The following is a 25,572-nucleotide window of genomic DNA, read 5'->3' as shown; positions in this document are numbered from 1 at the left end:
CAAATACAATCTCCCTTCCTCATGTATGTCCAGCCTATTCTCAAAGTTACCCATGAAAGTAGTTTCAGTAGCCTTAAAATGTTAGGCAGACCCTAATATATCTATACCTGGAGAGGGTTTCGGGGGTCAATGCCCCCCACGGTTTGGTCTATGACCAGGCCTCTATAGTTCTATGCAAATTAGCATAATTACCCAACCCTAACTAGCCTAATTTAACCTAGTCTAAGGAAATATTTTAATAGTTCTATGTAAGTTACCTTAATTACCCTACCCTAACCAGCCTAATTTAACTAAATTAACCTAGTCAAAGTTAAAATAAAGAAATTAGCATTTGTAAATTGATATGAAGGAATGGTGGGTGACTCAGTGGGTGTCACAGTGGGTGTCACACTGGGCATCATGCTGGGCATCATACTGGAATAAATATCATATGTGTACCTGTATGTGTTATCCAGTGTGACGTGCTCACGGCGACGCACAATGGTGGTGGACATGCGACGGTCGTTACCGGCAACAGATGTCTTCGCTTTGTCTGGGAACTCCGGTTCAGGGCACCGGATCTCTGCGTAAAGTCAAATTTCTCAACATGAGAGTTTAAAATCATCAATACACTACCCACACCATGGGTATGTAGTGACAATCGCCCACACCATGGGTATGTAGTGATGACCACCCACACCATGGGTATGTAGTGATGACCACCCATACCATGGGAATGTAGTGACGACCACCCATACCACAGGTATGTAGTGATGACTACCCACACCATGGGTATGTAGTGACGACCACCCATACCACAGGTATGTAGTGACAACTACCCACACCATGGGTATGTAGTGATGACCACCCATACCATAGGTATGTAGTGACAACTACCCACACCATGGGTATGTAGTGACGACCACCCATACCACAGGTATGTAGTGATGACTACCCACACCATGGGTATGTTGTGATGACCACCCATACCATAGGAATGTAGTGACGACCACCCACACCACAGGTATGTAGTGACTACCACCCACACCATGGGTTTGTGGTGCATGATAATACTATTCAAATATGTAATGATTACTAGTCTTGGTACCATCAAACTCATTAGGCCCAACCACAGAGTGTGATACTATATGGCCCTTATGCATTTAGCACTCTTCTGTAGATATAATACATGAGAGAGACAGACAGACAGAGAGAGATAGACAGACAGACAGACAGTGACAGACAGAAAGATAGACAGTGTGAGTGAGAGAGAAAAAGAGAGAGAGAGCAGCTTTTCAAGAATTCCTTGATGCCAGTAAAGAGCTCTTGATCCACAGAATCAGAACCATCCACTTCCTAGCATCAAATGATTACCCCACCATCATTCCCAGATGGTGTACGACCCTCCCCCCCCAGACTCAGCGCCTCCTGAGGAAAAGTCGCTCTGCTACGTACCTTCACACTTGGGCAGGTCGCCGCTCCACAGGCCATCCTTGCTACAAACCCGGCGGTTCTCCCCGACCAGACGGTAGTTAGTGTTGCACATGTACTGCAGGTGACTATCCAGGAAGGTAGACTCATTAAGGTAGACTACATCACCTCGAGGCAGCGTTGGTACTCTTCCACAGTCTACATCTACAAGAGTAAATAAATGAATTTATTAAGGGACATTTAACATGAATAACTAAGTTTATTTAGGGACATTAAACATATGTAAGTTAATATGTATATTTAGGTACAGGTATACATAAATATAGTTATCATACATAGTGATGCATAAGCAATAATTGCTAACAAGTGGTAAAAGATGCAAAAATAACCACAGGGGAAGTTTATTGATAGTTCTAGGCCTTTTGTGTTGCAATCAACACATCATCAGGAGCTTGCAATGTTGCAGAAATAGAGTAGGAAATACAGGAAGGTTCGTCCAGGGGAACGGTTCTCTCCAGAATGGAGTAGTGTACTTCTTCACTTCTTTCTTCATCCCGTCCCTGTCCTCTTCTCCTATACATACCAGCTCCCTCATTTTCGTGTGTTACTGTGTGACTTGTTAACCCTTTCAGGGTCCATGGCCCAAATCTGAAGTGGTGCCCCAGTGTCCAAGAATTTTCAAAAAAAATATTTGTTATTTTTTCTTATGAAATCATAGAGAATCTTTTTGTGAAGGTAATAAAACAAAAAGTACGAAATTTGGTGGAAAATTGGCGAAATTATGCTCTCGCGAATTTTGATGTGTCAGCGATATTTACGAATCGGCGATTTTGCCGACTTTGACTCCCATTTTAGGCCAATTACATTATTCCAATCAACCAAATTCTTAGCTATTTCACTAGTATTACTTCTATTCTATCGATTGAGCACAAGAAATCGCCAAGTCAACTGTTTCAACTACAAAATAAAGTGATCGGAAATTGTTAATTTGGCCAATTTAACACAAAGTTCAAAATATTCCAATTTCAAAATAGAGTCCAGAATAAACAATGTAGGCATTCCTGGCACTAAACTAACATTTCCTCTGTTCATTAGTTACATTTTGAGGCTTTACAAATAAATTCCATTTTGATTTTTTATTCACATAATGAATTTTTATTCACACCAAAAAATAGAAGATTTACTGTTATGCAATATTGTAATAATTGTATAAATATCATCACCATATTTGTGAATGTATATTAGACCCACCAGCTGACGTGTATTAGACGTGTGAGGTCGTTTGTTTACTCTTGAATATCGGCAAAAATTTAACATTTCCGCTATTTTGAGCTCAGTTTCAAGCCATTTCCAGTGCTAAAACCAATCAAAATCATCTCTATTTCTGTAATATGTCTTCCATTCTATCAAATGAGACCAAGAAATCGCAAATACAACTATAAAAAACATACGAAAAAACACTGCAAAGTCGCTGTTTTAATCGAAAAATCATGATTTCAGTTTTTTTCTCTCATTATACACAGTGTGCTGCAGGATCTGTTTTATGTGGTGCACACATACCACATAGATGTATTCTCTCATATCTAGGCCCAAATGTATCACTCACAGTTTATCAGAGTGAGCTGAGCTCATGACGTAGATCTACGGTTTGGACCCTGAACGTAAACGCGTAGATCTACGGGACGGACCCTGAAAGGGTTAATGATACAAGTCCAACCAGAACATTATTGTAAGTTTCTTTGTCCTATGTGTAGGTTACAGGAGGCCCTGCTTATACAGCAGGTTAGGTTCCAGGCTACTGCTGTACTACAGCAGTAGCCTGGAACCTAACCTGCTGTATAAGTGGGGCCCTCCTGGGAGGGCCCCACTTATACAGCAGATTAGGTTCCAGTGTACTACTGTAAAGCAAAAATTGCTGTAAACTGAATCATTGCCTTTTTTCACTTTCAAATCTATATAAAAGTCTGATATTTATTTATTTATTTATTATAAATTTGTGCACACATACAGAGGTACAAAAAAAAAAAATACAGATAAGAGCAGTATGCCAAAGCCACTTATACTATGCATAGCATTACGGGCTGGCTTAAAATTAACTTAAGATTAACTAAGCAATGATGACATCAGTGATAAAACATTAATGTAAACAGATTACTATAAAGCACAAGTGAGTATTACAATGACAGGTCATATGAAGGATTCTGTTAGGTAGTGTATTTAAAAAATAATAAAGTTAGATTGGGTTTTAGGTTTAACATTTATGTGATATAATTGTGAGAAACATTTAAGATATACAATTTATAATGTTCAGTTATTCAGTATTTATTTGGTTTTGGGTGAGTAAGTGATCTTTGAGTAGAGACTTGAATTTATAAACAGGTAGTGTTTCTTTTATATTTACAGGTAATGAATTCCAGATTTTAGGGCCTTTTATGTGCATTGAGTTTTTGCATAGTGTGAGATGGACACGAGGAACATCAAAGAGTGATCTGTGCCTTGTGTTATGGTCATGTGTTCTGTTGAGGTTGGCAAGGAGATGTTTGAGGGGAGGGTTAATATCAGAGTTAAGTGTTCTATGTATGTAATAGGTGCAGTAATAAGTATGGATGTTTTGTATGGTGAGTAGGTTTAGTGTATTGAATATTGGTGGAGTGTGCTTCCTGTAGTGAGAATTTGTTATCATTCTAACTGCAGCCTTTTGTTGGGTAATTAGTGGTCTGAGATGGTTAATTGTTGTTGAGCCCCATGCACAAATTCCATAGGTGAGATAGGGGTAAATAAGAGAGTGATATAGGGCCAGGAGGGCTGACTGTGGAACATAGTACCGTATCTTCGATAGTATGCCTACAGTCTTGGAAATTTTCTTAGAAATTTGTTGTATATGTGTATGAAATTTGAGTCTATTATCAAGGTGGATTCCTAAGAATTTTCCCTCTGTTAGCTTTGTGATAGGTGATCCGTTTATCATTATGTTAAGAGGGACATCTGTAGCTCTGTTACCAAACTGAATGAAGTAGGTTTTGTCAATGTTTAGTGTAAGTTTGTTAGTCCTCATCCAGGTAGATATTTTCTGTAATTCGGTATTTACAGTATTGGCTAGTGTGACTGGGCTCGGGTGAGAGAAGACGTATGTAGTGTCATCTGCACTATCATACATTAAGTGAGGAATAGAGCTAGGCCTAAAAAATGCATATACAGCACATACATTACTTGCCTAAAAATATTTACGTCCTTAGCTTATAGTGAGTGTTGAATATATTGTAGGAAGTCTGAATAAATAAAGAATAGATATAACTGAAAACTGCTGTACAGGAAGTCATCGACTTACAAACACATTGGGGACCTCCTGTATTTTGTATAATATTCATAATATACAGGTAACCCCCGGTTAACGATATTTTTTCATTCCAGAAGTATGTTTAGGTGCCAGTACTGACCGAATTTGTTCCCATAAGGAATATTGTGAAGTAGATTAGTCCATTTCAGACCCCCAAACATACACGTACAAACGCACTTACATAAATACACTTACATAATTGGTCGCATTGGGAGGTGATCGTTATGCGGGGGTCCACTGTACTAAGTAATCGACTTACAAACACATTGGGGATGTTCTGAATTGTGTATAATATTCATAATATACTAAGTCGTTGGCTTACAAACATGTTGGGGACCTCCTGTATTTTGTATAATATTCATAATATACTAAGTCGTTGGCTTACAAACACGCTGGGGACCTCCTGTATTGCGTATAATATTCATAATATACTAAGTCGTTGGCTTACATACACATTGGGGACCTCCTGTATTGCGTATAATATTCATAATATACTAAGTCGTATTGCGTATAATAATGATATTATACACAATAATGATATAATATTAATATTATATACAATACAGAAGATTCTCAACATGTTTGTAAGTCACAGACTTAATGTTAAAGTTAAGCTCTGTAAAGTGAAGCTCTGTAAAGTGAAGCTCTGTAAAGTGAAGCTCTGTAAAGTGAAGCTCTGTAAAGTGAAGCTCTGTAAAATGAAGCTCTGTAAAATGAAGAACTGTAAAGCTAAGCACTGTAAAGCAAAGTGCTGTAAAGTGTAGTGCTGTAAAGTGTAGTGCTGTAAAGTGTAGTACTGTAAAGTGTAGTGCTGTAAAGTGTAGTACTGTAAAGTGTAGTGCTGTAAAGTGTAGTGCTGTAAAGTGTAGTGCTGTAAAGTGTAGTGCTGTAAAGTGTAGTACTGTAAAGTGTAGTGCTGTAAAGTGTAGTGCTGTAAAGTGTAGTGCTGTAAAGTGTAGTGCTGTAAAGTGTAGTGCTGTAAAGTGTAGTGCTGTAAAGTGTAGTGCTGTAAAGTGTAGTGCTGTAAAGTGTAGTGCTGTAAAGTGTAGTACTGTAAAGTGTAGTGCTGTAAAGCGTAGTGCTGTAAAGTGTAGTGCTGTAAAGTGTAGTGCTGTAAAGTGTAGTGCTGTAAAGTGTAGTGCTGTAAAGTGTAGTACTGTAAAGTGTAGTGCTGTAAAGTGTAGTGCTGTAAAGTGTAGTGCTGTAAAGTGTAGTACTGTAAAGTGTAGTGCTGTAAAGTGTAGTGCTGTAAAGTGTAGTGCTGTAAAGTGTAGTACTGTAAAGTGTAGTGCTGTAAAGTGTAGTGCTGTAAAGTGTAGTGCTGTAAAGTGTAGTGCTGTAAAGTGTAGTGCTGTAAAGTGTAGTGCTGTAAAGTGTAGTACTGTAAAGTGTAGTGCTGTAAAGTGTAGTGCTGTAAAGTGTAGTGCTGTAAAGTGTAGTACTGTAAAGTGTAGTGCTGTAAAGTGTAGTGCTGTAAAGTGTAGTGCTGTAAAGTGTAGTACTGTAAAGTGTAGTGCTGTAAAGTGTAGTGCTGTAAAGTGTAGTGCTGTAAAGTGTTTGTGTACTGTTCCAGTCACAGTAATGTTTATAGTGAAGACTTACATGTACAGGTAGGGATGTCCCCGCTCCAGTCCCCACTGCGGGTACACACGCGGATACTGTCACCAGTGAGGTAGTGACCGCTCTCACAGTGGTACTCCACTTCCTCATGTACGTCAAAGCTGTAGCCGGTAACGTAACCTCCGTCCGGTACCTGAGGTTCCTCGCACGACACCACTGTAACACAACAACACAATCAATAACTATGTAGTAATGATAATAACAATAATTCTTTAACTGCAGCAGAGACACCAGAGCACAATATAACACTGTATAACTGCAGAAGAACACAATATAACACTGTATAACTGCAGAACACAATATAACACTGTATAACTGCAGAACACAATATAACACTGTATAACTGCAGAACACAATATAACACTGTATAACTGCAGAACACAATATAACACTGTATAACTGCAGAACACAATATAACACTGTATAACTGCAGAACACAATATAACACTGTATAACTGCAGAACACAATATAACACTGTATAACTGCAGAACACAATATAACACTGTATAACTGCAGAACACAATATAACACTGTATAACTGCAGAACACAATATAACACTGTATAACTGCAGAACACAATATAACACTGTATAACTGCAGAACACAATATAACACTGTATAACTGCAGAAGAACACAATATAACATTGTATAACTGCAGAAGAACACAATATAACACTGTATAACCGCAGAAGAACACAATATAACATTGTATAACTGCAGAAGAACACAATATAACACTGTATAACTGCAGAAGAACACAATATAACATTGTATAACTGCAGAAGAACACAATATAACACTGTATAACTGCAGAAGAACACAATATAACACTGTATAACTGCAGAAGAACACAATATAACATTGTATAACTGCAGAAGAACACAATATAACATTGTATAACTGCAGAAGAACACAATATAACACTGTATAACTGCAGAAGAACACAATATAACACTGTATAACTGCAGAAGAACACAATATAACATTGTATAACTGCAGAAGAACACAATATAACACTGTATAACTGCAGAAGAACACAATATAACATTGTATAACTGCAGAAGAACACAATATAACATTGTATAACTGCAGAAGAACACAATATAACATTGTATAACTGTAGAAGAACACAATATAACATTGTATAACTGTAGAAGAACACAATATAACATTGTATAACTGCAGAAGAACACAATATAACATTGTATAACTGCAGAAGAACACAATATAACACTGTATAACTGCAGAACACAATATAACATTGTATAACTGCAGAAGAACACAATATAACATTGTATAACTGCAGAAGAACACAATATAACACTGTATAACTGCAGAAGAACACAATATAACATTGTATAACTGCAGAAGAACACAATATAACATTGTATAACTGTAGAAGAACACAATATAACATTGTATAACTGTAGAAGAACACAATATAACATTGTATAACTGCAGAAGAACACAATATAACATTGTATAACTGCAGAAGAACACAATATAACATTGTATAACTGCAGAAGAACACAATATAACACTGTATAACTGCAGAAGAGCACAATATAACACTGTATAACCGCAGAAGAACACAATATAACATTGTATAACTGCAGAAGAGCACAATATAACACTGTATAACCGCAGAAGAACACAATATAACATTGTATAACTGCAGAAGAACACAATATAACACTGTATAACTGCAGAAGAACACAATATAACATTGTATAACTGCAGAAGAACACAATATAACATTGTATAACTGCAGAAGAGCACAATATAACACTGTATAACCGCAGAAGAACACAATATAACATTGTATAACTGCAGAACACAATACAATATTGCATAACTCCAGTAGTGACCTCAGAACACAATACAATATTGTATAACTTTGCTGGAAGCACTAAACCCGTATGGGCGATACTGTACTTGGAAATAGGAGGAAATTGGGTTTGACCCAAGGAATGAAGAAGTGGATCCATTTTGGATTCACCTCTTATCCATCCATCTTATCCACCATGGATAAGAAATAAAGAATAAGGGAAGTGGGAAAAGCCTGAATAAAAGCCAAGGAGAGCAATAACCACAATAACATGTCTTGAGTGAGGTTCCACAAGGGACACTCCTAGGTCCTGTGCCATTTCTTTTACGTGTGATTGACATGACAAAACAGGAATCTCAGTTTACTAAACCATACCCCCGGCCGGGATTGAACCCGCGGTCATAGAGTCTCAAAACTCCAGACCGTCGCGTTAGCCACTAGACCAGCTAGCCACAATAAGATTCATCCAACTAGGTATATTTCTACACCATAGGAAAGTTACCACAGGCACCTCTGTGACCACAAATGCAAGTTTTTACAGACGAATCTCCAGCTAGCGTGGCCGTGACGAACTCTAGCTCAAGTCCCTTCACTGCCGTCAACATGACTAAAGAAATCGTGTCATTACGATTTCTTGAGTCATCTCAGTTTACTGTTGACTACTGCAGAGTTGGGCTGTGGGTCAGTAGGAATGCGGTGAAAGTCAGCTCAAAGGTCAAGGCAGTAGGAAGTGAGGGGGGGGGGGAAAGGTCAAGTCATGTTAAAGTGCTTCAACTCACTCTGGACCTGATGAAGGTACTGGACGCACTGGAACATCCAGTTTTCCATGACAATATGCGAGTGTGTTGCGATTTTGTTGTAGTCATGGTGTTGCAAGTAGCATTCTTCATAGATGACACAGGTAAGTGTCACAGTCTAGATGTCTCTCTGGTCACTTATCTGAGAGCTCACTTGGGTTCCCATGAAGCTCTTCACTCTTCTCTTAAGAGCTAACTTGTGTTGTTATGGAGCTCTCTCTCTTCTCTAAGAGCTCCTTTGTGTTGTCATGAGGCTCTGTTTCTCTCAAACCTCATAAAAACCAGGAACATTTCCTCCACATCTCCTTTAAACTCCAGACATTATTTTTACCTGAGCATGCAATAAGTGTCAGGGGCCCGAGACTGTTCAACTGCCTCCCAGCATACATAAGGGGGATTACCAATAGACCCCTGGCTGTCTTCAAGCAGGCACTGGACAAGCACCTAAAGTCGGTACCTGACCAGCTGGGCTGTGGCTCGTACGTTGGATTGCGTGCAGCCAGCAGTCACAGCCTGGTTGATCAGGCTCTGATCCACCATGAGGCCTGGTCACAGACCAGACCACAGGGGTGTTGACCCCCAGAACTCTCTCCAGGTCTCCAGGTATGCATGCTGCCTGCCCCAACAACTTGCTGTCTCCACAAGTTTCTAATGGAGGCGGCTTCTCTTCCCACCGATATGTTATTAAAAACATTATACTCATGCCTGATTTTGAGAGATGATTTCTATTGTAGTCCTTAGGTCCTTGTTCCTAGGATGCCACCCACAACAGTCCACTAACACCCAGGTACTTATTTACTGGTAGGTACCAGAGGCAGCAAGTGTTAGGTGATGTGCCCATACATGTTACCTTGCCCAGGATTCAACCTGGGCTTATCTGGTTGTGCAACAAATGTTTCACAAGTGGGCTATGACTTACAACACTGGTGAGGTCACTCACCCGGTGTGCAAGTCAACTTTCAGATGCCGCAGCTGGTAATGTTTCTGCTACAACTGACCTCACGACTGCCACAATCTACAAAATCCTCTCACTCTGACCTTTGACCCATGGATAGCTGCTGTTGCTTTGACCTTTGACCCATGGACAGTTGCTGCTACTTTGACCTTTTACACTGCGAATGCCAGTTGCTTTGAAGCATCTATGTTTATCTGGATTCTTGATCTGCTTTTAACAGCAACCACAAAAGGTTAAAGGTCACTGAGCAGACTGCAGGACCTTTGACCTCAGTTGTGGTGGTGGGGGGACATCATCAATGCTTCACCCTTCAAGATGGACTGACCTTGTTATTGACAAGAGGTTCTTGATGACCTTGATGACAGGTTCTTGATGACCTTGTTGACGAGAGGTTCTTGATGACCTTGATGACAGGTTCTTGATGACCTTGTTGACGAGAGGTTCTTGATGACCTTGTTGACGAGAGGTTCTTGATGACCTTGTTGACGAGAGGTTCTTGATGTCCTTGTTGATGCCACCAGGTGATGTAAGACTGGCAGTATGATTGATGCCACCAGGAGCAGTAGGATCCCTGCATAATTGATCCCACAAGGAACAATAGGATCCCCTGTATGACTGATCCCACCAGATTATACAAGGCATAAGACGAGAGGTTCTTGACATCCTTGTTGATGCCACCAGGTGATGTAAGACTGGCAGTATGATTGATGCCACCAGGAGCAGTAGGATTCCTGCATGATTGATCCCACAAGGAGCAGTACAATCCCTGCATGACTGATCTCACCAGGAGCAGTAGGATCCCTGCATAATTGATCCCACAAGGAACAATAGGATCCCCTGTATGATTGATCCCACCAGATTATACAATGCATTCTATAACCTCTTACTCTTCTATAACTGTACCATCTAATATAGCATCTATCACCGGCCCCATTCTCACCAATCATTTATATAGAAATAGGTGACATTTAATTGCATGTAGAAAGCCCATGGTTATACAGAGCATTTTGGGCAAGCTTAAGCTTATCTTGGACCTACAAGGGCAATAAACATTATATATATATTATAAAATCTAAATCACACAACCATTGCAAGGAAATAAAAATTCACTGGAACTGAATCATATTATATTCAGCTTATGATGTTTTCAACTTAGGATGGATTCACTGGAACACAACACCATCATAAGTTTTCAACTTAGGATGGATTCACTGGAACACAACACCATCATAAGTCAAGGACCACCTTTATGTATTATTACAGTCAGCTTATAATGTCATTTCTTACAACTTCTTATTTTTATATACATATGAAGCACTAGATAGAGTTGTAACTAGCTGGAGTGCGTGTGGGAGTGACTATTCCTGGAGTATACCTGGAGGGAGTTCCAGGGGTCAATACTAGAAGTACTGATTATCAAATGGTATACAATACCGACAGGTTGGTAGATAAGACACAAAGGCAACATTTAGGCAACTTTATTCCAAATATTCAGAATAAAGTTGCCTAAATGTTGCCTATGTGTCTTATCTACCACTAGAAGTACTGCAGATGCTAAAAGTACTGCATATGATAAAAGTATACCTGGAGTTTACCTGGAGAGAGTTCCGGGGGTCAATGCCCCTGCATAGTCTAAATTAAATGTACTGTAAACTTAAGCCTACATATGATCCGGTGGCTGCGTCTAGACTGTCATTTTCATAGACCCACAGTTTGGTTTTCTGAGCAGTCTGTGGACTGTTACAAGCGTCTATTGTGTTTTCATAGTTCCCAATAATTTAAATTAACAAGAGCAGACACTGCAGACACAGTTAAACTCCTGGAAATGAAAATACTCCAGGTAATCACAAACCGGAGGAATGTCACTCCAGTGGCTGTCCTCTGCTGTAACTACAAACTATTTTTTCTCTAAAATAATGGATTTTCATTTTAATTATTTTAGTTTTAGTATTACATAGGACATATTCTGAAAATTATTGAAAATTAATGGAAAAAAAGTGAAAATAATATGAAATATCGATGTTTTTCCTTATTATTGGTGATCACATTAAGATATCAACAATGTACTCTACTTACAGTCACAGACTGGAGCAACATCACTCCAGTGACTGTCCTCAAGACAGATTCGCTCCTCTGGACCGTGCAGCCAGAAGTCTGGTCCACACTCGTACCTGGCGGCAGAGCCAAGGTAGGTCGTACCATTCACCAGAGTCATCTGTGGAATAAGAGAGAATACAATTAGGTATACAAATGCACCTGAGTGGTAGGTAGGTTCCTGCGATTACAACAGGTGAACTTTAGAGAGGTTATCCACTGAGATGTACGTATTTTTCTATGACATTGGTTAAATAACCTATTGTGTGAATGGAAGGCAGGATAGGTTACAGATGCTGAGATGGACTCCTCATAAATGTAAATATTCCCCTAGACTTTTAAGGCATTAGTGAGCTATCCTAGACCAGAACATATAGTGAGAAGGAACTTATAACCAATGTAAAATGTCAAAGTTGTGTAACACACATGAAATACAATAATATCTTTATTTACTACCAGTACATGTACATGGTATACAGACCATAGCTGACATCAATGACATACTACTATATAGAAAGCCCCTTGTTGTGCTCAGCATTTCGGGCAAATTAGGTCAGTGTCCCAGGATGTGACCCACACCAGTCGACTAACACCCAGGTACCCATTTTACTGATGGGGAACATAGACAACAGGTGTAAAGAAACACGCCCAATGTTTCTACTCTGGCTGGGAATCGAATCCAGGCCCTCGCCGTGTGAAGCGAGAGCATTAGCCACCAGGCCACCAGTGTGCTCAGCAGACACACTGTCCATCCACTGATTAAATGTTACAGACTTAGTGTTTCTGAATCATGTCCTCACTATTAAACTTATTAAAGCCATATTTCTTTCTTTCAACAAACCGGCTGCATCCCACCAAGGCAGGGTGACCCAAAAAGAAAAACAAAAGTTTCTCTTTTTAAATTTAGTAATTTATACAGGAGAAGGGGTTACTAGCCCATTGCTTTCGGCATGTTAGTTGCCTCCTATGACACACGTGGCTTACGGAGGAAGAATTCTGTTCCACTTCCCCATGGAGATAAGAGGAAAGAAACAAGAACAAGAACTAGTAAGAAAATAGAAGAAAACCCAGAGGGGTGTGTGCATATATATATGCTTGTACATGCATGTGTAGTGTGACTTAAGTGTAAGTAGAAGTAGCAAGACGTACCTGAAATCTTGCATGTTTATGAGACAGAAAAAGACACCAGCAATCCTACCATCATGCAAAAAATTAAAGGCTTCTGTTTTAGACTCACTTGGTAGGATGGTAGTACTTCCCTGGGTGGTTGCTGTCTACCAACCTACTACCACAGGATGGTAGTACCTCCCTGGGTGGTTGCTGTCTACCAACCTGCTACCACAGGATGGTAGTACTTCCCTGGGTGGTTGCTGTCTACCAACCAACTACCACAGGATGGTAGTACTTCCCTGGGTGGTTGCTGTCTACCAACCTACTACCACAGGATGGTAGTACCTCCCAGGGTGGTTGCTGTCTACCAACCTACTACCACAGGACGGTAGTACCTCCCTGGGTGGTTGCTGTCTACCAACCTACTACCACAGGATGGTAGTACCTCCCTGGGTGGTTGCTGTCTACCAACCTACTACCACAGGATGGTAGTACCTCCCTGGGTGGTTGCTGTCTACCAACCAACTACCACAGGATGGTAGTACCTCCCTGGGTGGTTGCTGTCTACCAACCAACTACCACAGGATGGTAGTACCTCCCTGGGTGGTTGCTGTCTACCAACCTACTACCACAGGATGGTAGTACTTCCCTGGGTGGTTGCTGTCTACCAACCTGCTACCACAGGATGGTAGTACTTCCCTGGGTGGTTGCTGTCTACCAACCTACTACCACAGGATGGTAGTACCTCCCTGGGTGGTTGCTGTCTACCAACCAACTACCACAGGATGGTAGTACCTCCCTGGGTGGTTGCTGTCTACCAACCTACTACCACAGGATGGTAGTACCTCCCTGGGTGGTTGCTGTCTACCAACCTACTACCACAGGATGGTAGTACCTCCCTGGGTGGTTGCTGTCTACCAACCTACTACCACAGGATGGTAGTACCTCCCTGGGTGGTTGCTGTCTACCAACCTACTACCACAGGATGGTAGTACCTCCCTGGGTGGTTGCTGTCTACCAACCTACTACCACAGGACGGTAGTACCTCCCTGGGTGGTTGCTGTCTACCAACCTACTACCACAGGACGGTAGTACCTCCCTGGGTGGTTGCTGTCTACCAACCTACTACCACAGGACGGTAGTACCTCCCTGGGTGGTTGCTGTCTACCAACCTACTACCACAGGACGGTAGTACCTCCCTGGGTGGTTGCTGTCTACCAACCTACTACCACAGGATGGTAGTACCTCCCTGGGTGGTTGCTGTCTACCAACCTACTACCACAGGACGGTAGTACCTCCCTGGGTGGTTGCTGTCTACCAACCTACTACCTAGGTTGCTAGGTGAACAGTAACAGCAAATGTAAAGTGACTAACACCCAGGGACCTACTTACTGCTAAATGAACAGTGACAGCAGGTGTCTTAAGGAAACACATCCTAATGTTCCCACCCATACCGGAGATTAAACCATGGACCTCAGTGTGTGAGCTGAGTGTGCTATCAACCCAGCTAAATTATATGTCAATACATTGAGAAATTTGGCTCTTTACTTACCACGAGAACTTCAGACACTAATCAACCTACTTAGAAATTAGATCATGGATGATACAATGTTTGGACAGAGACGGCTGACATTCAGGTGTACGTTCAGACAGCCCCTTAGTATGCAAAGAATTCTGGGCAAACTTAAGCCTGTCTTAAAATTAATAAGGCAATAACTACTTGACTGCTTAGGCATATGGCTACTTTTCATTAATGCCTCTGTTTGTACATTGTGTATTTTTTAGCGCACTGGCTGTCTCTTCTAGGATCAGTTAAGCTGAGAGATTACTTTGTACAGTATATCAGTTAACTGCATGAACAATACAAATACAACAGTGTTAACAAAATATAACAGTGTTAACATAAATACAACAATGTTAACACAAATACAACAATGTTAACACAAATACAACAATGTTAACACAAATACAACAATGTTAACACAAATACAACAATGTTAACACAAACACAACAATGTTAACACAAATACAAGTGTCAATGCAAAAGAATGTCAACACAACAACAACAATGTCAACACAAATGCAAAAGTATAAATCACAGAACAGGTAGGGTTCAAACCCATGGCATGTCAGTACTAGCAGTAGTGGCTTTGAAGGAACTTGAGCTAGAAATTCACCAGTAAGAACTTACATTTGTGGTCACAGTGGGGGGCCCATGCTAACCTTCCTATAGTGTCTAGACAGATACTGGCGCAACCTGCTGCTGTTTGCAATGGATGTCTGGCTGTCCTGCCGAGAAGGAACAGGCACCTAGCAACATCTGTTGTTGGGGCAATGATGCATTCCCTAGAATATTTGTTAATTGCTCATTGATTGATTGTAACCATGTATGTACATGTTTACGACTCATTACCTTCGTAACTTGTCATGAGTGTGACCAGCTCTACCTGGAACTCATTATCTAGACATACAGTGGACAGTTATATAATTCATCTGGGTTATGTTCCTGAAAACCACACTAATAAAGAATTATGTGGATTATGGAGTGAAAAGCATATGGGAAAAATAGGTCTGTGTTCCTCAGACCTTGAAGAACACTAAAACAATTCTAATGACTAGGCATTTTGGGCAGACTAATCCTAATTCTAACTGACTATTCTATATTGACATAGGTTGTGGATCATTACATTTTAATATTCATTATTGCATATTAGTATAAAAGGTAATTAAAAAATTCATACTGTAATAGATTCTAAACTCTAATGAGATTTGTACTGTGAAAAGGGAGATCATGTAGATAAAAAAAGGTTACAGTACCGCTGTAGAGTATTTGTTATTACGTTCAAGTCCAGGTTGATGTTTAGCATTCTGAAGTGGAGAGGATGGCTGTGACCTTACTGGGTCCAGGTTGATGGTTGTGACCTTCCTCCTCACACACTTGTGTCTGACATGACTTTCTTCTTCACACTTGTGTCTGACCTGACCTTCCTCTTCACACACTTGTGTTTGACCTGACCTTCCTCTTCACACTTGTGTCTGACCTGACCTTCCTCCTCACACACTTGTGTTTGACCTGACCTCCCTCTTCCCACACTTGTGTCTGACCTGACCTTCCTCCTCACACATTTGTGCCTGACCTGACCTTCCTTCTCACACACTTGTGTCTGACCTGACCTTCCTCCTCACACATTTGTGCCTGACCTGACCTTCCTCCTCACACATTTGTGCCTGACCTGACCTTCCTCCTCACACATTTGTGCCTGACCTGACCTTCCTCCTCACACATTTGTGCCTGACCTGACCTTCCTCCTCACACATTTGTGTCTGACCTGACCTTCCTCCTCACACATTTGTGCCTGACCTGACCTTCCTCCTCACACATTTGTGCCTGACCTGACCTTCCTCCTCACACATTTGTGCCTGACCTGACCTTCCTCCTCACACACTTGTGTCTGACCTGACCTTCCTCCTCACACATTTGTGCCTGACCTGACCTTCCTCCTCACACACTTGTGTCTGACCTGACCTTCCTCCTCACACACTTGTGTCTGACCTGACCTTCCTCCTCACACATTTGTGCCTGACCTGACCTTCCTCCTCACACACTTGTGTCTGACCTGACCTTCCTCCTCACACACTTGTGCCTGACCTGACCTTCCTCCTCGCACACTTGTGCCTGACCTGACCTTCCTCCTCACACAGTAAAGCAACAGCAAAGAACTACAGACCAATAGCACTAACATCCCATATCATAAAAATCTTTGAAAGGGTCCTAAGAAGCAAGATCACCACGCATCTAGAAACCCATCAGTTACACAACCCAGGGCAACATGGGTTTAGAACAGGTCGCTCCTGTCTGTCTCAACTATTGGACCACTACGACAAGGTCCTAAATGCACTAGAAGACAAAAAGAATGCAGATGTAATATATACAGACTTTGCAAAAGCCTTCGACAAGTGTGACCATGGCGTAATAGCGCACAAAATGCGTGCTAAAGGAATAACAGGAAAAGTCGGTCGATGGATCTATAATTTCCTCACTAACAGAACACAGAGAGTAGTCGTCAACAGAGTAAAGTCCGAGGCAGCTACGGTGAAAAGCTCTGTTCCACAAGGCACAGTACTCGCTCCCATCTTGTTCCTCATCCTTATATCTGACATAGACAAGGATGTCAGCCACAGCACCGTGTCTTCCTTTGCAGATGACACCCGAATCTGCATGACAGTGTCTTCCATTGCAGACACTGCAAAGCTCCAGGCAGACATCAACCAAATCTTTCAGTGGGCTGCAGAAAACAATATGAAGTTCAACGATGAGAAATTTCAATTACTCAGATATGGTAAACATGAGGAAATTAAATCTTCATCAGAGTACAAAACAAATTCTGGCCACAAAATAGAGCGAAACACCAACGTCAAAGACCTGGGAGTGATCATGTCGGAGGATCTCGCCTTCAAGGACCATAACATTGTATCAATCGCATCTGCTAGAAAAATGACAGGATGGATAATGAGAACCTTCAAAACTAGGGAGGCCAAGCCCATGATGACACTCTTCAGGTCACTTGTTCTATCTAGGCTGGAATATTGCTGCACACTAACAGCACCTTTCAAGGCAGGTGAAATTGCCGACCTAGAAAATGTACAGAGAACTTTCACGGCGCGCATAACGGAGATAAAACACCTCAATTATTGGGAGCGCTTGAGGTTCCTAAACCTGTATTCCCTGGAACGCAGGAGGGAGAGATACATGATTATATACACCTGGAAAATCCTAGAGGGACTAGTACCGAACTTGCACACGAAAATCACCCACTACAAAAGCAAAAGACTTGGCAGACGATGCAACATCCCCCCAATGAAAAGCAGGGGTGTCACTAGCACGTTAAGAGACCATACAATAAGTGTCAGGGGCCCGAGACTGTTCAACTGCCTCCCAGCACACATAAGGGGGATTACCAACAGACCCCTGGCAGTCTTCAAGCTGGCACTGGACAAGCACCTAAAGTCAGTTCCGGATCAGCCGGGCTGTGGCTCGTATGTTGGTTTGCGTGCAGCCAGCAGCAACAGCCTGGTTGATCAGGCTCTGATCCACCAGGAGGCCTGGTCTCAGACCGGGCCGCGGGGGCGTTGACCCCCGGAACTCTCTCCAGGTAAACTCCAGGTAAACACTGTTGTACAGTATGGTTAGCCTTTCTCCCTAATAATAAGGTCATCAAGTGGAACATTTTTCTTGATTTGACATATTTAGTAAACTAGTTTTTATTGAACTCTACTGATTTATTCTTCTTTCTTCTTACTGCGTCACACTGAGAATTGTTCATCACACAATCCTTTATCTCTGTCTCACTGTCTCGTGCTGAACGAATTGTTCATTATCTAACAGCAAGCACTGGTGCTGTCTCCATGACACATTAACTACTGCATTTTATGGGGAGCAAGAAGCTCTCTCGACAAATCTGACTGGCTCAATTTTGGAAAAAAACATAAACGGTACTTCAGCCTCCAAGGCGCTGGTAAATTTTTGAGACTTATTTTGGGAAAAAATAGCGTCTTCGATGCTGTAAAATATGGTACCTTCAGCATCTCAAATGTCTTGAAATTTCAATTACATAATACAGTAGTCCCTCCAGTATCCATGGGTGGTACATTCCAAGACCTACCATGGATGCCCGAAACCATGGATAGTAGCGAACTCTGTATATATACAAGATGTTTTTCCATTTACATACATATCTATGATAACATTTAATTGATAAATTATGCACAATAAGTGGAGAATTATAACTTTTCCACTGACGGGAAGCACTTCATGGCTACTCTTAGGTTTTGAAGAACTGTCACCATCACTACTATTGAGACATTAACTAAAATTAAAAGTTAGAGCCACGGTAAACCGCGCTTAGCTAAAATCATGGAAATTGAATCCGTGGATATGGAGGTTCCACTGTACTGAAAACATAAGCTATGATTCACGACTTAAGGTTTTCTACTATACACCTAGTTGGATGAATGTTATAAAGCAAGTATGGTCCAGTGGATAATATTAGCCTGTGAGTTTTATGATTCGCTTGTCATGGGATCGATCCTCAACCACTCAGTGATTTCTTTGCAATTGTGCTGTTGCAATTTCATAAGTAATAACAGCTGAGACACAATTTTTTTTTAAATGCACCGGCTGTCTCCCACTGAGGCAAGGTAACCCGAAAAAGAAGAAACACTTTCGCCATCACTCACTCCATCACATGGTAACACAATAAAATAATAGATGAAAGTGATAATAAACGCTGGTTAACCTAACTCACCCTGCCATCGCGCAGGTCCTCCGGGACGCCACAGTCTATGAACTTACAGGTGGGTGTGGCTCCCGACCACACTCCTCCCAGAGTGCACGACACAGTCTGTAAAACAAGAAAATAGTGTTACAATTATGATGCTCTAGACAACACAGGTCACTAACAGGAGATACCTGAGTGTTACACATGTGTTTTAAGTGTTGCACATGTGTTTTAAGCATAACACGTGTCTTAGTCATTGACTTATCAGTATCATATACCAGTGATATAATAATACTTGTAAAACATAGGTTACAATGATGTTCACAAAACATCAACGTAACTCATAGTAACAAAAAAAAATACATACTGTACTTAGTTGTAAATAGTTAAATACTGTATGAATAAATGGAAAACTCTATGTATATCCTCCTTTACCAAGCAGAGTGCCACACCCAAGTGCCTGCCATGTATAACCTCTGGAGGCACTGTGGATGCCAGAGCCTCACCTTCAGTCCCTGAATACTGTAGCCAGAGTCGCAGGAGAATGTTGCTGTGTCGCCAGCTTGTCGTCCACTCATGTCGACCTTGCCGTTGACCGGCTCCGTCACATTCGGACACCATGAGTCTGCAATAGCAAGGTGAGAAATGAACGCTCTTATCGTTTTCTGTATTTGTTTTTCTTTGACATGCCCGCTATCTCCTGCCGAGGTATAGTGACCTCAAAAAAGAAAAGAACACTTTCACCATCATTCATTCAATCACTCTCTTGCCAAATCATGCTGATATTAAAGTTTAAATGTCCCTCCGAACTGTGACATTGCCACTCGTACTTCAGAGTGAAGGCACTTTACTTTCAAGGAGGGGTGGAGGTGGAAATTAAGTGTCTGCACTTAAAAGGAGGGGTCTACCCGGAGGACATTCTGGAGGTCAATGCCCCGGTGGCCCGGTCCATGACCAGGCCTTCTGATGGATCAGGGCCTGATCAACCAGGCTGTTACTGCTGACCACACATACTCTAACGTATGAACCCTGATTTTCATAGGAGAGACGTTGCATCTCCTGCCCAGTCTTTTGCTTTCATAGGAAGTGATTTTGGTGAAGATTTGGAACTAGTCCCTCTAGGAATTTTTCACCTGCATTCCAAGGAGTACATGTCAAGGGACTTCAAATGTTCCCAGTAATTGAGGTAACTGACTGTACTCATACATGCAGTGAAAGTTCTCTGTATGTTCTCCAGATCCACAATTCTGCCTGCCTTGAAATTGGGTGTTAGTGTACAGCAATATTCCAGCCTAGAAGGAGCAAGCAATTTAAAGAGAATCATCATGGCCTTGGCATCCCTAGTTTTAAAGATTCTCATATCTGGCATATCACTTTCCTAGCAGTTGTGATAACAACATTTTTGTAAACTTTGAAAATAAGATTCCCTGACATTATCACTCCCAGGTCCTTCACATTAGTTTTCCACTCTGTTGTGTGGTTAGAATTTGTTTAATACTTCAATCTAGGTATTATTTTCCATAGAGGAGTAATTGAAATTTGTCCTTATTGCACTTCATATTGTTTTCTGTATTCCATTGGCAGACTCGGTTTATATCCACTTGGAGATTTGAAGTGCCTTCAGTGGATGACACTGTCATGCAAATTCATGTATCATCAGCGAAGGAGGACATGGCGCTGTGGCTTACATTTCTGTCTATGTCAGATATGAGGATGAGGAACAGGATGGGAGTCAGTACTGTGCCTTGTGGAACACTGGGAGTCAGTACTGTACCTTGTGGAAAACTGGGAGCCAGTACTGTGCCTTGTGGAACACTGGGAGTCAGTACTGTACCTTGTGGAACACTGGGAGTCAGTACTGTACCTTGTGGAACACTGGGAGCCAGTACTGTACCTTGTGGAACACTGGCAGTCAGTACTGTACCTTGTGGAACACTGGCAGTCAGTACTGTACCTTGTGGAACACTGGGAGCCAGTACTGTACCTTGTGGAACACTGGGAGCCAGTACTGTGCCTTGTGGAACACTGGGAGCCAGTACTGTACCTTGTGGAACACTGGGAGCCAGTACTGTACCTTGTGGAACACTGGGAGTCAGTACTGTACCTTGTGGAACACTGGGAGTCAGTACTGTACCTTGTGGAACACTGGGAGTCAGTACTGTACCTTGTGGAACACTGGGAGCCAGTACTGTACCTTGTGCAACACTGGGAGTCAGTACTGTACCTCGTAGAACACTGGGAGCCAGTACTGTGCCTTGTGGAACCGAGCTTTTCACTGTAGCTGCCTCTGACTTTATGCTCTGTTTACTATTACTCTTTGTGTTCTATTTGCTAAACAGTTATAGATCCATCTGCCAACTTCTCCTGTTATTTTTTATCATGCATTTTGTGTGCTGTTACACCAAGATCGCACTTGTTGAAGGCTTTCGCAAAGTCTGTGTATACTACATCTGCACTTTGCCTGTTCTCCAGTGCATCCAAGACCATGTCATAGTCGTCCAGTAGTTGTGAGAGGCAGTAGTGACCATCCAAAACCATGTCATAGTCGTTCAGTAGTTGTGAGAGGCAGTAGTGACCATCCAAGACCATGTCATAGTGGTCCAGTAGTTGTGAGAGGCAGGAGTGACCATCCAAGACCATGTCATAGTGGTCCAGTAGTTGTGAGAGGCAGGAGTGACCATCCAAGACCATGTCATAGTGGTCCAGTAGTTGTGAGAGGCAGTAGTGACCATCCAAGACCATGTCATAGTGGTCCAGTAGTTGTGAGAGACAGTAGTGACCATCCAAGATCATGTCATAGTGGTCCAGCAGTTGTGAGAGGGAGGAAGAATTTGTTCGAAACCCTCGCTGCCCTGGGTTGTGAAACTGATGGGTATCCAAGTGGTTGGTGATCTTGCTTCTTAGATGTGGGACATTAGTACGTGTACTACCAGTCCGTAATTCTTTGTAGTTGCTTTGCTACCACCTTTGTGACTTGGGGCTATGTTTGTTGTTTTTAGTAACTGTGGGATGACCCCTGCGTCTAGACTGTGGGGTGGAGGTGGAAAATACAGTGCCTGTACTATGAATAAAAGGTCACAGTTCAGAGGGTCATCCAAAGTGTGACAGCACACTGCTGGCAAGACAGCAGTTGACTGAATAATGGTAAATATTTCCTTTCTTATAGTGAATGAACCTGAAACCTTTCAGTTACAAGTTAAATGTTGTAGCAGTCAATTAGAAGAATGAGTGCCACAACTCTGGCTGTCAAAATGGCAAGCTGAGTGCCACTAGTGCCTCAATATTTATTTTTTAGTATGCATGGAAAGAGCTAAACCCACCTGGGGTACCGGAATGCAATCAGATTCAAACCCAAGGGAAGGATTGATCCAGTTCCTTGCATCAAGAGCCTTCACCAGCATGAAGGAACACCCCTCAAGGGGAGACTGCTATAAACTTGCTGCATCTGGCAGTCCATGTCAGCACTGACTAAAGATTCTATATTTCAGCATAATACAATGTTTGTACAGAGGTGAATGACATTTAGGTGTACATGCAGAAAGCCCCCTTATTATGCAGAGCATTTCGGGCAAACTTAAGCCTAACCTAAGAATAATAAGGCAATAATTAATTGATTGCTTACAGAGGTGTATTCCTCACTTAATGACCTGCCTGTTTAACGACTGCTCGGACTTACAACCAGCTCTTCTACCAATGTAGTCTGAGTGTATTTTACTTTTTTATTGTTTCTTAATGCCAAGTTCCATTTTTAACATACTAGGATTAGTCTGCCCAAAATGCCCGGGCATGATGGTGACTTTCCCTGTACTTAGCAAACCAAAATTTAATTACACATTGTAACATTTGCAAAGAAATAAAATCTTCATTCTTTATCTTTTGACACTAAAACAATAAAGATGGTTGACACAAACCCACTACCAGTACAGTACGCTGGAAATATCAGTAAGGGGCAGTTCCTCGTTTAATGACCAATTCATTTACCAACCTACTCTTAGGAACCTAACTCTGTCATTAAACGAGGAGTGCCTGTATATAAAGTCTTGAAGTGGTTGTAACAATAAATTTAGTTATTACAATAAACATATTTATCGAGTTTGTTTCAAGGATTACAGTTTGGCTTGTGATTACAGGTAATAACGTTTCTAACGTAATAACATGGTTAGCATAGGCACCACTGTGACCACAAATGCAACTTTTTACAGACGAACAGTAACATGTTTTGAGAATACTGAATATATTTAATGGATGTGAGAATTATAGATAATAAGAATAAGAATATATTAATATATATAATAATAATAATAATAATAATAATAATAATAATAATAATAATAATAATCTTTATTTCTACCAGTACATGTACAAGGTATACAGACCATAGTTGACATTAATAACATACTGCTATATAGAAAGTCCTTTGTTTGGCAGAGCATTTCACACAAATTAGGTCAATTTTGTCCCAGGATGCCACCCACACCAGTCCACTAACACCCAGGATGCCACCCACACCAGTCTGCTAACACCCAGGATGTGACCCACACCAGTCCACTAACACCCAGGATGCCACCCACACCAGTCCATTAACACCCAGGATGTGACCCACACCAGTCCACTAACACCCAGGATGCCACCCACACTAGTCCACTAACACCCAGGATGTGACCCACACCAGTCCACTAACACCTAGGATGCCAGCCACACCAGTCCACTAACACCCAGGATGCCACCCATACCAGTCCACTAACACCCAGGATGTGACCCACACCAGTCCACTAACACCCAGGATGCCACCCACACCAGTCCACTAACACCCAGGATGTGACCCACACCAGTCCACTAACACCCAGGATGCCACCCACACCAGTCCACTAACACCCAGGATGCCACCCACACCAGTCCACTAACACCCAGGATGTGACCCACACCAGTCCACTAACACCCAGGATGCCACCCACACCAGTCCACTAACACCCAGGATGTGACCCACACCAGTCCACCAATACCCAGGATGCCACCCACACCAGTCCACTAACACCCAGGATGCCACCCACACCAGTCCACTAACACCCAGGATGTGACCCACACCAGTCCACTAACACCCAGGATGCCACCCACACCAGTCCACTAACACCCAGGATGTGACCCACACCAGTCCACTAATACCCAGGATGCCACCCACACCAGTCCACAAACACCCAGGATGCCACCCACACCAGTCCACAAACACCCAGGATGCCACCCACACCAGTCCACTAACACCCAGGATGTGACCCACACCAGTCCACTAACACCCAGGATGCCACCTACACCAGTCCACTAACACCCAGGATGCCACCCACACCAGTCCACAAACACCCAGGTACCCATTTTTACTGATAGGTGAACACGAACAACTGGTGTAAGGAAACGCCCTATGTTCCCACCCTCGCCGGGGATATAAAATATACGTTATCACATTTACCAGATGTTGGGTTATGTTAGTGAAAGATGGTATTGTTAAATGTAGCTTTGAAGACGATGCATTTTAATTAACAAATGTATGGTTAATTTCTGTCACTGCCCTGTTAGTAATTGTGATGTCTGAACATTACAGAATGCAAATTATTTCTTTTATGCAGTACTGTATGCAAATAAGATAAGATAAGATAAGATAAGATTTCGTTCGGATTTTTAACCCCGGAGGGTTAGCCACCCAGGATAACCCAAGAAAGTCAGTGCGTCATCGAGGACTGTCTAACTTATTTCCATTGGGGTCCTTAATCTTGTCCCCCAGGATGCGACCCACACCAGTCGACTAACACCCAGGTACCTATTTGCTGCTAGGTGAACAGGACAACAGGTGTAAGGAAACGTGTCGAAATGTTTCCACCCGCCGGGAATCGAACCCGGGCCCTCCGTGTGTGAAGCGGGAGCTTTAGTTAGGTACAAAAGAAAGCTGCTAGTAATAGAGGAAGGGAGTGAGTGATGGTTAATGTGTTTCCTTCTTCAAGTTAACCTACGTTATTTTAATTTTAGTTGCCCACCAAGGCAGTGTGACCAGAAAAAGAAGAAACACTGGACAGGCACCTAAAATCTGTACCTGACCAGCTGGGCTGTGGTTCATACATCAGTTTGCATGCAGCTGGCAGTAACAACCTGGTT

The 25,572-nt window shown here is 41.9% G+C and overlaps 1 protein-coding gene across 2 annotated transcripts in view; it reads right to left on the bottom strand.

Moving 5' to 3' along the window:
• fw (CUB and Sushi multiple domains furrowed) overlaps positions 1-25,572 on the bottom strand; it is a 157,984-nt gene that overhangs the window by 10,674 nt on the left and 121,738 nt on the right. For both annotated transcript variants that reach the window (XM_070105390.1, XM_070105391.1), the window contains exons 12-17: positions 19,938-20,056; positions 19,459-19,554; positions 12,026-12,164; positions 6,350-6,523; positions 1,435-1,614; positions 439-562 (exon numbers count right to left, since the gene is read on the bottom strand). In XM_070105390.1, the coding sequence (XP_069961491.1) occupies positions 439-562; positions 1,435-1,614; positions 6,350-6,523; positions 12,026-12,164; positions 19,459-19,554; positions 19,938-20,056 (832 nt within the window). The remainder of the gene's footprint in view (positions 1-438; positions 563-1,434; positions 1,615-6,349; positions 6,524-12,025; positions 12,165-19,458; positions 19,555-19,937; positions 20,057-25,572) is intronic.

This window comes from Cherax quadricarinatus, chromosome 98, assembly GCF_038502225.1.
Source record: "Cherax quadricarinatus isolate ZL_2023a chromosome 98, ASM3850222v1, whole genome shotgun sequence".
NCBI classification, from domain to species: Eukaryota; Metazoa; Arthropoda; class Malacostraca; order Decapoda; family Parastacidae; genus Cherax; species Cherax quadricarinatus.
This window is presented reverse-complemented; position numbering and strand designations above follow the sequence as displayed.